Genomic DNA, 16978 nt, shown 5'->3' on the forward strand with positions numbered 1-16978 from the left:
AGCTGCAATGTATGAATATTTCGACATACCTCCAAAACAGGCAGGAAAATTGAGAATGAAGAGAACAACTGGTAACATTTTATAGATGCACTATGCAAAAACTCCATGCAAATTATGAGGTGTGTTCATAAACAGTTTGCCTCATACTGTACTTTTATAATTGCTCTTCCCTCGCATCTGTGTAATTATCAGCAAGTGTAGCTTCGAGCAAGGGAAACTAGAATTATTCAAATTTTCCCTCTAGTTTTATTGGACAGGCAGAATTTTTCAAACAATACTGCTGGAATTGTTTTCAGTGAGAATTCACAGAGGCGAATGTATTTTAGATTGAGCAAACATGGATATGTATGCATGTATCTTATCATTACTAGTCAATTTATTATGTTGCTGTTGGTTTTTAATCAGTTTTCAATTGCCAACCTGGTTCTCTGCCTATCTGCAAAATCTAAAGCAATTTAATAAATGTAAAACCAAGAAATTCACAGTAAAGCTTATTTTAACTATTCAGTACAACCATGCCAGGAATCAAGATATAAACCACTGAAGGCTCTCCTCTTGTAATAGCCATGGAATTCATCCATTTCCTGGAAATCATCAGTTCCATGCTAATTCCTGCTAAGTAACATGCATAAAATAAACCTACAATCCTAGTTCTTCTATAGAAGTCACTTTCATAGAAGTCACTTTTAATACACGTGTCTGCTACCACGTGAAAGAGACTCATCTAGTGAACTGGGGCTTTCCTGATGTGCAAAAATACTACGTTAAACCTTTTGCGTGGTATGGTATTACAAAGGCTCAATATATTTTATCACTTTAGAAATGACAATCTTGAAGCCACGGAAAGTAAAAATATTCAAATGTTTCCTCTGAAGTTTTATTTGGTTTTTGAGACATGGGGCCAACCACTCACAACGGAAGAGTATGCCAGGAGGAGATGGGACGGGAGGTTGCAACACCCTGATAAATTCAAGTGGTCCTTTTTGCAATGTTATTTTTGGGGGAGAAGAATAGAGCCGCGGCGAAGGCACTCTTAGGACTAGTTCGCCTTTGTGACGCAGGTGCTCAGGTGTATCGCTATGACATCACTCTGTCAGAGGCTCTGCGATTGTGACCTCACACTGGCCCGGCCCAATGAGGAGCGAGCGTGAGGGGAGGCCGAAGGGGGAGCGCTGGCTGAGAGCGGGAGCCGTGGCGGCAAGTGGCAGGTTGGGAGCAGCTGGGGGGGAGGGGGCGACGCTTCAGAAAGCGGCCGCAGTTGCCTTCCCTCCTCTTCCTCCTCCTCCTGGTCCTGCTGCTGCTGCTGCTCCTCCTCCTCCTGCTTTGGCTCCCGTTGGGCTGCTTATACCCCTACTGGGGGCGAGGCGGCGGGGATGAGCCCGGGCGCCCTGCAGCCGCCGCCGTCTCCTCCGCTACCACCGCCGCCATGAAGCGGAAGACCTCGGGGGTGGTGAGCCGAAGACACTCGGCCCCGGGTACTCTGCCGGCGACGGCCCCGCCGGCATTCAAGAAAACTCGGAGCTCCGCCGCCCTGCCGATCTTGGGCGAAGCAGAGGAGCAGTCCCCCCGGAACCCCCGGCGCGATATCTGCCTACAAATCTCCGGTGAGGAACGGCAGAAGGAAGGGTCGCTGCGGGGAATCTTGGCGATTTAACCCCCCAACTAGCGGGGCGGTTCGTACGGGCGTGTCTGCAGGCGGACGACTTCTGGGTCTCGGGGAGTGTGGGGTTCGGGGGCCCTTTCCGAGCCTAATCGTAGTAAACAACTCTCGTGGAGTTACTTTCCAGAAGTGCTTCTTGGTTGCCCCGAAGTGGGGCTTTGGTGGTGGTTTGCAGTGCTTGGGGGTCGGAGGCGACCCATAAACGGGCACGAGCGTCTGGATACCTTTCTGGTTTGAGGTGCCTCCGTTTTTGGGGGTGAATATCCTTTTGTATGTATTTCGAATGTATTTTTGAGAGAAGGTTTCCAATCTCCGTGGCTGTCCCTGGGGGGGGGGGGGGGAATGCTGTAATAAGGTAATAAAAAACATAAGGTTACCGTAATATTCAGATCGTATCTTATCCAAATTGCAGGTCAAACCTTGGAAAATAACTTAAATGCTTCAGGCGTGAAGATGCCGTTTGAAAAAGATGAGCACTGCTTTCACTTTTTCTTGTGCTAGCTTCTGCAGGATTGGTATACGAGTATAGAGGGAAACAATACTTTTTTTATTTTTTTGCTTAATGGATCTGTTTTCCTGGCTCCTGTTTTGCAAAAATCCTTTATGATTCAATATTGTTTTGGCACCAAAAATAATGGATAAAAAGTACATCTAGTTTGTTTTGCCAGTGGTTCCATTGTTGTGTTTTATTGTTGAGTTGTGTTAAAAATATGATGGAAAATATGATGGAAAGCATTGTACCACTGCTTTGAGTTATAAATAGGCAACTTTAGTGATTTCTTTCTCTTCTTTGCATTTTAAATTTAATACATATTTTGTAGCCTGCATACTATCAAATATTTTGTGTCTTACGTAAAATGAATGTACAATCTATGAAATACAATTCATCACAGTATAAATATTAATTTCAATTATCAATATTAAATATTTAACAATTAAATCTAACTGCAAAATTATTTTCCTGTTAAACTTTTTAAAAATGTGGTTGGGGGCCCGGGGTGGGGGGGAGAGATGGGAAAGGGACAGGATGAAATTTTTCAAGACCTCCTTATGGCTTCCACTTGATCTGTCCTGTTCCCTTCTTTTTCCTCAAGCATTTGCATGGGGTTTTGTTATCTCTATTGAGACAAGAAAAGAGATGTCCAGAGGCAATTTCCTGAAAACTATGTTATGTTGATTAGTGATGATTTCAGAACATTCATTAGCCTGAGGAGATCTCCAGGGATTTGGGGGGAGGGGGCGCAGCAAGACAACAGCATTTCTGTGAAAAGACATGGGGTGATTAGACACCATAATGATTTCCAATCTATTATTCACTACCGTGGATTGGGACAAAAAAAAACCCACCTGAATGAAAACAGCTTTGACACTATTCAGATCATTAAAATTAAAACCTACAGTGGGTGTCTGCTGTTTATGTGTTACAATTGTAACAAAGGGAGTTTATGTTGGGGAGCTCTAGACTTACCTTTTTCATTTGACTCTTACCCATTACTGGCATGATCCCTTTTGTCCAAGAAGGTGAACCAAACGGCAGAGTAGGCCTCAGAGTGAAAAGTTTTAAACATTGTAGGCCTATTCTCTTAAATGAAGGTAGTTCATCTGACAAAAAGGGCTTTTTGTTACCTGAAGTTCCTCTTTCAGCCACTGCCCCTTTACTAGATCTCAAGCCCTTCTAAAAGACAAAAATTCTCCAGGTTGTTATGAATGGTTAAATGGACTTTAAAAGCTGCTGAAAAAATGAGACAACTATATTTAGTAACTGGTTTCTATATGATTGTCTGGGTTCAACTCCAGGGGAATGGTGGCCATTGTGGCCAGATTCCCTTACAGGATGATTATGGCTCTTTAACTGAAAGACTGGTTTTGGTTTCAATTTTCAAGTCAATCAACTTCTTTCTGATATGTTTACTCAAAAGAAAGACAAGCCTGAAATTTATATAGCCTTACTTCCCAAGAGAATTAATCTGCCTGTTTTACTGCTATACTGTCACCAAAGTTAGGTTTTGAGTACATTATTTTTTATCTGTCTAGAGCCAATTTGCCATTGATTTTCTTTGTTCCTTGTTGCAAAGCTCTGTAAACTACATTGCTGGAGGTTTTGAATTATGCATAAACTCTATCACTTGGTATGCTTTCAATTAGGATCACGATTTGTTAGAAAATGTACAGAATTGTCTGACATAAATTATTTGGTTCATTTTTCTTGGTACTTTAAATTATTTAAACCAGCAGTTCAAGTTGCCTGCATTTAATCTGACCAGGGCACAATAGTAAATTCAGTATTGCTCTGAATCTTGACTTAAGAAGCATTATGTATACAGAAAAGCAGTCCAGATTAGATTATTACAATTGAACAGGGGGAAAAAATACTCAAGAAAACATTATTGTTTTCTTATGGGATTTTATGACATTTACCCTTGCCCACTTTAAATCAGTCTTTAACAGTTAATCTTTAACTTTTAATAAAATAAAAAGGAATTATAACTGGCAATAATGTAAAAGGAAATATGTATTATGAATATTGTATTGAAATTCAACAGCTATATTACAGCTATTAAAATAAAGAAGGCAACTAGCAAAACCCTAACTATATTTTAGTCTTGTTTTTCTTTTCCGAAATTCTTAAAGCCTGCATGTATTGTAATTCTGGTCCACATACCAGCTTCATGTATTGGTTGTTAATAGGAATTATGTTTTTTTTCATAGACATGCAACAGCTTCCTCATTGTGTATCATGCCATCATGATTTTACTAATATAATTGAAAAATATATGGACCTTATTATTTACTATGTGCTAAGTAAAACAAGACTTTCGACAGTCAAATCAGATCTATTGTAAAACCTCTTTAAGTTCCAAGCTCTTGCAGTGGAAAATAAAACAGTTGCATCATAAAAGTGTTACCTCTTAATTTATTGAGCAAAGGCTTCATTGGCTGAGCTCACACATCATTGTCAGCGGTTACGTTCTTTTCTCATTTAACCCCAAATCAAACTACAGTTATGGCTTACTTCAATGTGTGAAGCAGCCATTTCATTCCAGAAGTCACCACTTTTATATTATTAAGTATATCTCAAGTATCTCAATGGGTAGTCCTTTACAAGCCCTTAATTTTTAAAAAGACATGTTTGACTGTTGCTTCTTCTATATTATGCTTGAAAAACCTCTGTTCAGATTTTAAAACTTTTAGTGACATGCAGCTTCACCATCGATATTTATACTAAAAGATTTACAATTGCTTTAAAATAATTCTTAGAGAAAAGTAGTGTATTTTCAGAATGTAACCTGTTTTGACAAGAAACTTATCAATTCATATAAATGGCATAGTAGTCACTACCTCTGTAAAGAAACTAGACAGAAGAGAATTGTAATGTGTCTGTGTTGAAATGTACTTGGCAAATCTGTCCTATAAAAGATTAAATAATACATTCTGAAGGACTGCTTTGACAGAACAATTCTTCAGTCTGAATTAGTCTGGAGTTTGGAGTCTCAGTGCAGGAATTCAATATTTTAGTAGTGCAGTATTATATCAGTCATGGTGCCACAGAAATATTCACCATCAACAGCTGCTCGCAAGAATATATAAACTATTTTTAGAAAGACGGTGATAAATACAAATTGGCAGATCATCAACATCATATGTACTGTAATATGTATACAATATATACTGTGTGTACCCAAATTCAGTAATACTTGCTTTGAGAAACTATTATTTATTAAATTATTGTTGTAAGTCATTGAGAGTTGCATACAAGTTTAATAAATTATTATTACCCTTATATATATAAGAATGTGAAATAATAGCTAGTTCTTTAGCTGGTGCTTCATACACATCAAATTCTTCTCAAAAACCTAGGGAGGTGTAATGTATCCAAGCATTGTCGCCTTTTGTAATTGACAGTTGGAAATTTTGCACAACTGTGCAAAAAACCACTAGACCAACACAGCTAGTTTATGCCATAATCTTTTTGATTTTCAGTTCTTGATACTTTGTGATCTTCTCCCATTCTTTGTCTTCTATTTTATTGTCCCCCTGGTATTGCCACATCAATTATCCAAGCATTCTTCTTTTTATTATTATTATATGGACAGAGGAGCTGGAAGTTTGAATCAGAAGCTTTGTGGTTTACTTATGCAGATTTGTAAAGGGGGAGACACAGAAAGCAGGAAAAATGCAAAAGAGAAGTTATCTAAAAAAGGCATAGAGGTAATGTGAATTACAATGCAATATTAAGTATAGTATTTGAGAAACATGTATAGCTTCAATAGCATTTTATTATATGTCCCTATTCTCTGAATAAGCATAAGCAACCTTGATAAATAATACTACCATAGGCCATTACCATACTTATTTATTTTCCATTTTATTTTAACAGTCATTTAAAAATACAACCAGATAGAAAAGAAATACATTAAAAATTGATTTAAAGGCTATAAAAAATTGACAAGAATTTTCAAAGTAGCATTAGGTTAATACTACATATAAAGATAAAATATCAGTTTTAACTGTTACTGAAATTAAATCAATAATCATTAATTAGCAAAGGTATAATAAAAATCAACAGTCAGAATAAATAAGAGAAATTTCTATTATAATTAAGTCCTATCCTTACTAAAATAAATGCTTTAACAACACACTTTAAAAACAACCACACTTTGGATGCAATATAAATCCATGTTTAGAATTATAGTCCATAAATAGTTTCCAGATTAAATTCCATATTGTGTTTTTAACCACAAAGTCATTGTTTACATTGATGGCTTAGTCTATTATTCTAAATTAATTTTGCATACTTTCTATTTAAAAATGTAACATTTCCTGACAACTGTTATCATATAGAGAACTAACAGCTGTTATCGTATAGAGAACTAATATACTCTGTATACTTTTTAGAAATATAAGGCTAAGTAATATTTAGTTGAAAAACAGCTCTCAGAAAAAAAAGTCAGTATTTCATTCTATGGTGAATCACCTTATAGAATTATTGAGCTTGAAGACATAACCATTAAGTGCAATATCGTTAGTAAGTTCTGTATTATGTACTCGGCAATGCAGCTATATATTGGAGGGAGGGGGAGTCTTGTACCAGTTTTCTCTAATGTCATATTCACAATAAATTTGATACTTATCTTCCATTGGTATGCCCATTGTTATATATCAGTTGTCATTTAAGTAAGCCTCAACAAATGTTCTGGATTTTGTTGATAAGTTTTCCAAATTTATTCAAATCTACCTTGTTTTTTTGCAATTCCTTTTGAACTATACTATTCATTGAAGATGATAGAACCAGTGAGGTGTTTTTGGTTATTCCAAAGAGAAAGCTACCCAAGATTTTGTTTTGTTTTATCCAACATTTAATATTGATGTCTATATGAATGATCTCTCCGTGGAACAATTTGGTATTTGAGAATACTCTGTGTGGCTAAGAAATCATGGCTATTTATAGAAGGGATATAATGAAATGTGCACCGGGAAGAACAGTGAGGGAAAGTATTGGCAACACACAACTTTCTCAGAAAGAGGCCCGGATTAAGATACTGTGCAGTCCCAACCTACTGGGAGAAGACGGGGATTCAGGATAGCAATACTTTGTAATCCCTTTGGTTATATCAAGTAGGTTAAAAGGTTAAGTAGGTAGCTTTAGTTTGGCAAAGAGTCTGTCTATTATTGGTAAGTGTAAACAAATAAATGAGTGAACTCGATTGGACTTTGCAGAGTCATCTCTGGGCTTGGGCCTTAACAGGGATCCAGATATTTTAAAGAATGTATGATGGTGAAGTATTTCCAGTGAAGAAATGATAACAGAGCTGACAACTGACAGAATTAAGAGCTGGTGAGTAGGCCAACTCTTCCTAATTCCTGCCCAGACAAGGAAAAGTCCTGAAGTTGCCCACAAATGTTCTAGGCCAGGGCTGTCAAACCCGTGGCCCGCAGGGCATATGCGTTACGCGCTGGCCATGGCCATACCCAGTTTAACAAAGGGGGGGAAAGTCCTGATACGTCACGTGATGCCACATGTTTGACACCCCTACTCTAGGCAGTTGGTTCTTATAAGACACAGCAAGACAGTAGCATCCTGTGTGTTTAGATCTCAGGGAAATGAGGAAAGCCATCTTTACTCAAACCATGATCAGCACCAGAGTTTGCCTGATTCGTTTTTAATGTTTTCAGAAATGATTTGCTATCTGCTTTTTAGCTATTAGTAATCTTTGCATCAACAAGTTTTACAACAATGAGTGAGTTTTGATCAATCCTAAAGAAAAAAGTTTTAACTACAAGTTTAAGAACTTTATTTTTGTTTTAATAAAAAGCAAAAAGGTGATCAGAACATTGGTTTGAAAAGTTACAATGGACTAAGAGCCCACATGTATTTGAAATAAATTATAAGAATCCTTCCTGTGGGAAAATGTTTTTGTTCTGAATTCTTTAAAAAAAAGATAGGATGTGACTTTGACAGTTGGACACCTGAGGGAATCAGAAGGAATGAAAGGTTACAATTAAAGAAGAATGACACTTAAATATGATTTACGAATACAGAATGGTGCAAAATACATTGGATCTATTGAAGGATATTTGGGAACAATGGACCCAGTTAGTTTTAAGAATGTCTGCTGCTATAAATAGATTGCACTTAAAAGATATTATGGAAGAGGAACAGTTTGCTGTGTCAGAGAGACCGAGCTAAAAGTGGGTTTTGAAATGATAAGCTATAAGAATGATATGGAAAAAGATGCTCTATACTGGATATACAAATGAAAGCTGATATCTTAATAATTTGTGGGAAGTAAAACAGATTTAGGATAGCCACTCCCTAGAAGAGGCAAGTCAAATTTGGTTTCATTGAGGGCCGCATCAGGCTTGTAAGTTTGACCTCGGGGGACTGGGGTGGGCATGGCCAGGGTGGTATGGCCAGCTCAATGTGACTCATGTTGGGATGCCTATGGTAGCCCAAGCGCTCTGCCAGTGAAAATGGGCTCCCAAGCTCTGTTTTAGGCTGCGACGCCTCCTGCAACTTTCTGCCAGTGAAAATGGAGCTCAAGAGAGCTGTGTGTGAACCTCCCAGGCTCCATTTTCACTGGAAGAGGCACTGTGGGCCAGTCCATCACTATTTCCAGGGCAGCCATGCAGGCCAGATCCAGCCCCCGGGCTTTGAGTTTGGTACCTGGCCTAGAATCTCCCAAGCTATATCTGTTATGTTAGGATAGCATATGCTTAGTTTGGTAAGATTCTGACAAGATTAAACAAAGAACTGAACTTTTGCTGGATTGTGTGATGTCATTTTTGAGCTAAGCCTGACAGATATACAAAAATAAACAAAAATAATAATACTCTGGATAATTTACAAAAGAGACCTGTTAAGATTTTGAATAGCTTTGTGAGAAGGGACAAAGGAAAAAGTGAAAAGAAATTAAATTCCATTACATCATTTGAAGAGACTTAAGATCAAGATTGTTAAATGTAAAAGAGTAGAAAGTTGGTTTATTTGACCAAGGTTAAAATAGATATGTTGTTATTGCTGGTAATCCTTAACCCTTTTTGTTTATCAAGACAAATGCTGAGGTTTTAAGGATTTGTTTATAGATAAAAGATGAGAAGAAGAGATCATTTGTTGTATTTTAAGAGAAAGTGATAAGTTACTAAAGTTGTTTATACTTGGTTGAAAAGGGAGGTCATTTCCTTATGTATTTATTTTCTATTTCTTACTATATTCTTTTACTTTTCCATTTTCTGTTTTCTGCACCTATTTTTATTGTTTTTACTTTGTTTTAGTTTTCGTCAGTGCAATTATAATTTTAATAACATTACTATTTAAAACAAAGTATTTATGGTATGTAATAGGTAAAGAGAATGATATGCATACATGGTCATATTCAGCCTCAAAAAATTGCAACTGTGCCTTCTATCCCCTTCAAAACCTGTTACAAATTGTAGCTTTTAATGTGATACTAGGAGAAAACTGTTAATAATAAGCACATTTTTTGTCTATTTTTTTAAAAAGTCTTTTTAAAATGTTTTAATATTTCTATATTAAGGCAAGATATCCACTTTTTTACAGCAGGTTATAAATTAATTAAATAATACGTATTAATAAAATCTCATACTTCACATTATTTTTGGCCTTGTACCTCCTTTTTTTAAAAAAGAATTTCAAGTATTTCCCATACTTTGAATAGTTCATTGTTTTTGTTGCTAGTTAGATTTTGTGCTGCTCTTTACATACCTAATACTGCTGCCTTTTATTTTCACCACAACAGCTATCCTGTGAAGTGGGTTGGACTGAGAAAATGACTGGTCCAAAGTCACCCAGCTGACTTTCATGCCTAAGAGAGCCCTAGAACTCACAGTCACCTGGTTTCTAGCCCAGAACCTTAACCACTACACCATATTGGGCCCAGGTTCACGATCTACTTCAGATTAAGCAACCAAAATCACTACAGTATAAGTAGATAAGGTAGAGAAAACGGGCTAGGGTCAGTTCTGGAGCAAAGTAAGGTACTCAGAATGAGGGGAATTATAGATATTTGGACTGTTTCTTAGTTACATTAGAGAACTACATTGTTACGTAGAACTTAGCACAAAAGATACATTTTATCTGAAAATCCAAATAGAGTAAACCTGCTATTATCCCAGAGCACTAATGTCATTTGTCCCAATCTGTTTTCCATTGTGGGAGGGGAAGTGGTCACGTGTGGGTATTCTCATAGCCTGATTGGTCCAAAGACTGAGAGCAAATGCTTAAATACTCTTGGCTTTCCTTTCCTTCCCAGTTCCTCTCAGTCTTTTTGGTCCAATCACTTGAGAATCTGTGTGTAGGTAGGAATTTATTGAGTTGTTTTCTTTAATTTGGTCTGGATTTGGCTAATTGGGCATTTTAAATTGTTTTCCAACAATTTTAAATTTGCAGATGTGGCCCAAAGGGACAGTTTCTGCCCCTTTGGGCCACAGGTTTGGGGGGGCTCTTGGGGTCTCTTGGGGGGGTCTCTTGGGGGCTCTTGTCTCCCTTCTCAGGGCGCGGAGCCTAGCCCGACTCCCGGGACTGCGGGGGTGCCGGCTCTGGGCAGCTGCAGCCGCGCCGAGGCTTTAAATTCAAAAAGCAGCCTTCGGCGAAGAACACGAGGTTTGGAGCGGCTGGGAAAGCCGCGGATCGCTGGAAATGGCGTTTTTCGCCTGGGTGCGATCCTTTTGACTACAGGAAGAGCGAGCGAAAGGGGGAGTGCGTGCGGGACTGCCGCGAGGTCCCAGGGTGCCGCCAAGCCGCCGCTACTGCAGCGGGAGGCTAGGGGAGCCGCGCCATGCGGTTTTCGCCCTTTTTTTGCCGCGTTGGTGTTCCGGTGGCCATTTTGGATCACGCCACATGCGCGCGGCCCTTGCAAGCCGGTGGCTCTTTACAGGCCTTATTGCAGGCGAGCGGCCTAGTACAGGCCTTACTACTACGAGGGTCCAGGCTCCGAAAGGGCCTACAGCGGCCTTCTCTTCGCATCTCCTGGGCTACTGGACACGTGAGTAAGCGATGGAAAGGGACGCGGTCATTCCCCAGGACCAGGACAAGGGCCCAACTGGGGGGAGCTAGCCCAGGGGGCCGGGGATCCCTCGGGTGTTCCAGGGACGGCCCAGCGTCCATCCAGGGCCTCCACCAGAGAGGAGGCAAGGAGGCATAGGGCATTGGAAAAGACTTTTGCCAGGGCCAAAAGACAGGCCAGGTCTGCGGGGCGGGCTTCAGCCAGCAGGTCTCGTTCGCCCATCAGGCCTAGATCGATCCAATCCTCTCCCAGGGGATTCAGCCCTTCTTCCCCCTCTGTCTCTCCGCCCAGGCCTTGCAGGTATTCTAGGCGGAGGGAGTCTTCCTCTCCTTCCCCCTCTATCTCACCAAGGTTAGCAAGGGAGGATGAGGAAGATCCCTTGGAGGGTACTTCCAGGGGACCTGTGTCCTCACGCAGGCTGGCCCCTCAAAGGCCTGGCTCTTCTTATGGAGGGGGGGAGGATCTAGAGCATCTCCCTGAGAACATTAAGAGGCTTATTTCGACTGCTATTACTAGGGGCATTGCACAAAGAGATAGGGGTTCCCTTTCTGCTAGATCCCAGTACAGGGCATCGTCTCCGTCTATGGTAAGCGAGGCCTCAGCCCTGGGGGAGGAGAATCCCCAAGGTATGGGGTTCTCTGAGGATGAGGAGACTGCTAGGCCCAAGAGTTCTCCTCCCAAGGGGCTCTTTCACCCGGCCATGTTCAAGATCCTTCTGAGCAAGGCTAGGAAGACCACCAAGGTGGGCACAGGTGATCCTACGGTTCCTCCTCCAAGGGACCCAGATATGGCCATGTTTTCAAACACTGCCACTAACAAGGCTGAGATTCCGGCTCCCCCTTTGTTCATGGAGGTTCTGACCAATCAGTGGTCTCGTCCTTCCAATTTCCCTAACCCCGGGAGCAATGACCGTCGCTTCTATAATGTGGAGCAGACCTTTGCGAGTGCCATTCAGCTACCCTCCATTGACGCCCCGGTGGCCGCCCTGGTATCTTCTTCCCCAGTGGTGTCTGGGGATGCGGCTGATAAGTTGAAGCCCGAGGATAAACGGGCTGAACTTACCTTGCGGAAGAACTTTAACGCCACAGCGTGGGCCATTAAGGCGGCGGCTGCTGCGTCTTATTTCAACCGGGCTACGGTCATGTGGTTACACCAGCTCCAGGATCGCATCCCGATCCAGGACGAACGGTTGCACCAAGATCTGTTCAAGATCGTTGCGGCTGCCGAATTTTCCACGGACGCGACTTTGGACGCAGTAAAATTCGCGTCCAGCGCCCTGGCCACCTCGGTGACCTCTCACCATCTCCTGTGGCTGCGTAATTGGCAGATGGATAGTAAGGCTAAATGGGATCTGGCGGCCGCCCCGTTCAAGGGCCCCACCCTCTTTGGGGAGGCTCTCGACCCGATTCTTGTCGAAAATAAGGACAAGAAGAAGGTCCTTCCATCTTCTACCAAAAAGTCAGAGAATAGGTCTCATCCTTACCGCAGGCAGTCTTATAGAGCATCTGAGTTTGATCACCAACAACGCTTTTCTTCTTTCAGGTCGGACAGACAGTTTTCGCGACAGCCCTATCAGGACAGGAATAGGTTCCAGCATCAGTCCCGATGGCCCTTTCGGGGGGGCGGCGGTCGCCTGTACCGTAGGGGGAAGTGACTCGAACCCGAGTCGTCCCATAGGCGGCCGCCTGTCCCTCTACGCAGATCGTTGGGACGACATCACGTCAGACACATGGGTGAGGTCCACAGTTCGCCAAGGACTCAGGTTAGAATTTCTCTCCACACCCCCGAACTCCTTCAGATCGTTCCCTCCATCTCGGAGCCTGGAGCGCCGCCGCCTGATGGAGCAGGCAATCAAACATCTCCTGGACATTCAGGCGGTGGAGTTAGTCCCCCGTTTGGAGAGGGGGCTGGGCCACTACTCAAACCTGTTCGTGGTTCCGAAGAGTTCGGGGGGTTGGCGAGCAATTCTGGACCTCAAACGTCTGAACCGTTTCCTAGTGTACAGACGATTCAAAATGTCATCACTCAAGTCTATTCTTCAGGGCATCAGGAAGGGGGATTTCCTGGCATCGGTAGACCTCACAGAGGCCTATCTTCACATCCCGATCTTCCCTTCTCACCGTAGGTTCTTACGGTTCTCGCACGGGAACCAACATTATTAGTACAGGGCTCTTCCGTTTGGCCTGGCCTCGGCCCCCCGCACCTTTACGAAGGTGCTGGCGGCTCTGGCAGCGCACCTTCGGGCTGTTCCAGTGAGACTACAATGTTACCTGGACGACGTCTTGGTCCAGGCGGGATCCCTTCCGCGGGCGATCTCAGATATCCAGCTCACTATCCGGACTCTTCAGTCCCTGGGGTTCTCAGTAAACTTCCCCAAGAGCCATCTGTCTCCCTCCACTCGCATCCTTCATCTGGGGACGGTGATAGACTCGGAGGAGGGGGTGGTGCGTCTGTCTCAGGACCGTCAGGATGGGTTGCGCCAGCTGGCAGAAAAGGTCCGCGTAAGTCGGTCCATTTCTGCCCTCACGTTATCACAGTTGCTGGGCAAGATGGTGTCGTGCATTGGGATAGTTCCGTGGGCCAGGCTCCATCTCCGCCCTCTGCAGTGGGAGCTCATTCCATTACAGAGGGACCGGATGAGCAACTCGCTCTGTACCCTTCGCCTTCCGGCAGGGGTGCGTGCTTCCCTTCGGTGGTGGACGTCTCCGGCCATTCAGATGGGCTGCTCCTTCTGGGAGCTGGACAGAGTGACAGTCACCACGGACGCGAGCTTGTTCGGGTGGGGAGCTCTGGTGGGTTCCCGCCTGGCTCAGGGCAGGTGGACCCAGACAGACCTCCGCCACAACATAAATTGGTTAGAACTAAAGGCGGCCAGGCTCGCCCTCCAACACTTCCGGTCCTCGGTGGAGGGCCGGCACGTGCTCCTTCTGACGGACAATGTGGCCACCAAAGCCCACATCAACCGACAGGGGGGGACGCGGTCTCGAGCACTCTGGCTGGAGGCTCTGAGGCTGGGCGCCTGGGGAGAGAAACACCTCTTGTCCTTGGTCTCGGAGCACATCTCCGGCCTCTCCAACCATCAGGCGGATTGGCTGAGTCGAGCCACTCTGGACAATGGCGAGTGGCAGATCCATCCGGACCTCTTCCAGAGGATTTGCCAGCGGTTTGGCACGCCCCTGGTGGATCTCTTCGCATCTCCGTCGAACGCGCATCTGCCCCGGTTCTTCACTCGCTTTCAGTCCCGGGGGGCGGAGGGGACGGACGCTCTCAGGAGCAGGTGGCCGGCGGGTCTCCTGTACGCTTTTCCCCCAATTCCGCTCATCCCGGGGGTTATCAGGAAGGTGGTGGCGGAGAAGGCTCTGGTCATAGTGGTGGCCCCCTTTTGGCCCAGGCGACCTTGGTTTGCGGATCTCACCCAGCTATCGGTGGCCCCTCCGTGGAGGATTCCACGGGAGGAGGTGATCTTGCGCCAGGGGGTCCTGATTCATCCGGAGCCCCAGTGGCTTCATCTGACCGCATGGTTGTTGAACGGGGATTGCTGAGGGCGACTCAGCTGTCCTCGGGGGTCATCCGCACCATCGAGGCTTCCAGGCGTCCATCCACAAATCGCATCTACAACTCAACTTGGGACGCGTTCGTGAGGTGGTGCTCCCACAATCAGGTCTCCCCGACTAGAGCCACCATTCCTAATGTCTTAGATTTCTTGCAGAAGGGCTTAGAGAGCGGTCTGTCTCCCAACACCACGGTCAGGTGGCCGCTCTATTGTCAGTTCTGGGGGGAGTGGGCTACTCTTCGCTAGCTCATTTTCCCCTGGTCAAGAGGTTTCTCAAGGGGGTGGCTAATCTCCGGCCTCCCCCTGTCCACAGGTTCCCCACGTGGGACCTGCCCCTGGTCCTCAGAGCCTTAACGGGGGCCCCGTTCGAGCCGCTTAGGTCGGTTCATCTCAGGTTCTTGTCCCTTAAGGTAGTTTTTCTTGTGGCGATTACATCCGCCAGGCGTATCTCGGAGTTGGGCGCCTTATCATCCAAAGATGACCTCTGCCATTTTCATTCGGATAGGGTGGTGCTTCGGCTTGACCCTACCTTTCTTCCGAAGGTAAACACTCCGTTTCACAGGGCCCAGGAGATTGTTCTCCCGGACTTTTGCCTGGGTCCGTCTTCAGATAGGGAACGGCTCTGGCACCGTCTTGATGTTCGTCGAGCCTTGCGCATTTACCTCCGGCGGATGGCTGAGTTCCGCAGGTCGGAGGCCTTATTTGTGTCCTTTCAACCTAGGACCTTGGGCGCTAGGGTGTCTTCGGCCACTATTGGCCGTTGTCTGCGTCAAGCCATCCAAGAGGCGTATGCGGCAGCAGGGCGTCCCGTTCCTTCAGGGATAACGGCCCACTCCACTAGAAGTGCCGCGACTACGGTGGCGTGGGCCACTAGGGCCCCCCTTGAGGACATCTGTCGGGCCGCCACTTGGGTGTCCCCGACACCATTTATCAGACATTATCGTCTGGATTTGTTTGCTTTGGCGGATGCGGCCTTTGGGAGAAGAGTGTTACAAAGGGTGGTAGCAGATACTCCCCTTGGGCCATAGTTTTTTTGGATTAGGTATCCCTCCCTTGGGACTGGGCTTTGGTATGTCCCACACGTGACCACTCCCCCTCCCACAATGGAAAAAGAGCGTTGGTCTTACCTGAACGTGTCTTTTCATTGTGGTAGGGGGAGTCGTCACGACCCGCCCTTATTTGATGTTGGGGCCAAGGGGAGCCCGGGGTCCCTCCGGGGAGGGGGGTTGTGTTGTTTGTGTTTATTGTTTCAGTTCTGCTGTTCGCCTTCGAGGAACTGGGAAGGAAAGGAAAGCCAAGAGTATTTAAGCGTTTGCTCTCAGTCTTTGGACCAATCAGGCTATGAGAATACCCACACGTGATGACTCCCCCTACCACAATGAAAAGACATGTTCAGGTAAGACCAACGCTCTTTTTAGGAGTCTATTAAAATAGATAGAAATATTTTCACTAAATTTTATAGATCTGCATTTCAGGAACCTATCAGAAGTCAGGGCAAGATAAGAGTGGAAGAATGAATTTTATTGCAGGTCATGGGGATTTTTTCAGCATCTTAAAAGTGGAGTGCATATGCATTGAACTAGCAATACCCATTTAATAACAAAAGGAAATGGCTGAATTAAATTTGGACAAGTTGGAAGCGAGCTGTAAAAATCTTAAAAAACACAATATGTGTTTTCTATGGTTCTTAAAATCGTAGAATCAGAAGGGATACTGGAGGTCTTCTCGTCCAGCCCCTTGTCCAAGGCAGGAGTCTTTATATCATCTGAGACAAATGGCTGTCAGTCTTTTGAAAACCTGTAGCAATTGAATTAAGATTCCATTGATTTTAATTGTTCTTACTGTCAGGAGATTTCTCTTTATTTCCAGCTTGAATCTCCTTCTAACAGGTTTCCATTGCTTCTTGTCCTGTCCTCAGGTGCTATAGAGAATAAATCTTCCCTCTTCTTTATGACAGCCATTCAAGTTTTGAAAGACTGCTATCATGTCTCCCTTGAGCTTTCTCTTCATTAGGTTTAACATGCCTAGTTCCCTTAGCTGTTCTTTGTACGATTTAGCCTCCAGGCCTGTTATCATCTTTGTTGCTTTTCTCTGTGCTCTTTGTAAGACCACATTATCTTTTTTGTATCTTTCTGATGAATGCAGAATTTTTTAAACATCTAATAGCCATATTGGCCCTGAGGAAAACAAACATAAACAAGCAATCCCATGGATTGTTAATTCAGAAATAGGGCCCATAAA

The 16978-nt window shown here is 44.0% G+C and overlaps 1 protein-coding gene across 1 annotated transcript in view; it reads left to right on the top strand.

Moving 5' to 3' along the window:
• Positions 1-1164: 1164 nt before the first annotated feature.
• Positions 1165-16978, top strand: part of CDC14B (cell division cycle 14B) — a 53438-nt gene continuing 37624 nt past the window's right edge. The window contains exon 1 of the mRNA XM_081940691.1: positions 1165-1604. Within this exon, the coding sequence (XP_081796817.1) occupies positions 1427-1604 (178 nt within the window). The 5' untranslated portion in view covers positions 1165-1426. The remainder of the gene's footprint in view (positions 1605-16978) is intronic.

The sequence above is a fragment of the Natrix helvetica genome (assembly GCF_964273705.1).
Source record: "Natrix helvetica genome assembly, chromosome: 2".
Lineage (NCBI taxonomy): Eukaryota > Metazoa > Chordata > Lepidosauria > Squamata > Natricidae > Natrix > Natrix helvetica.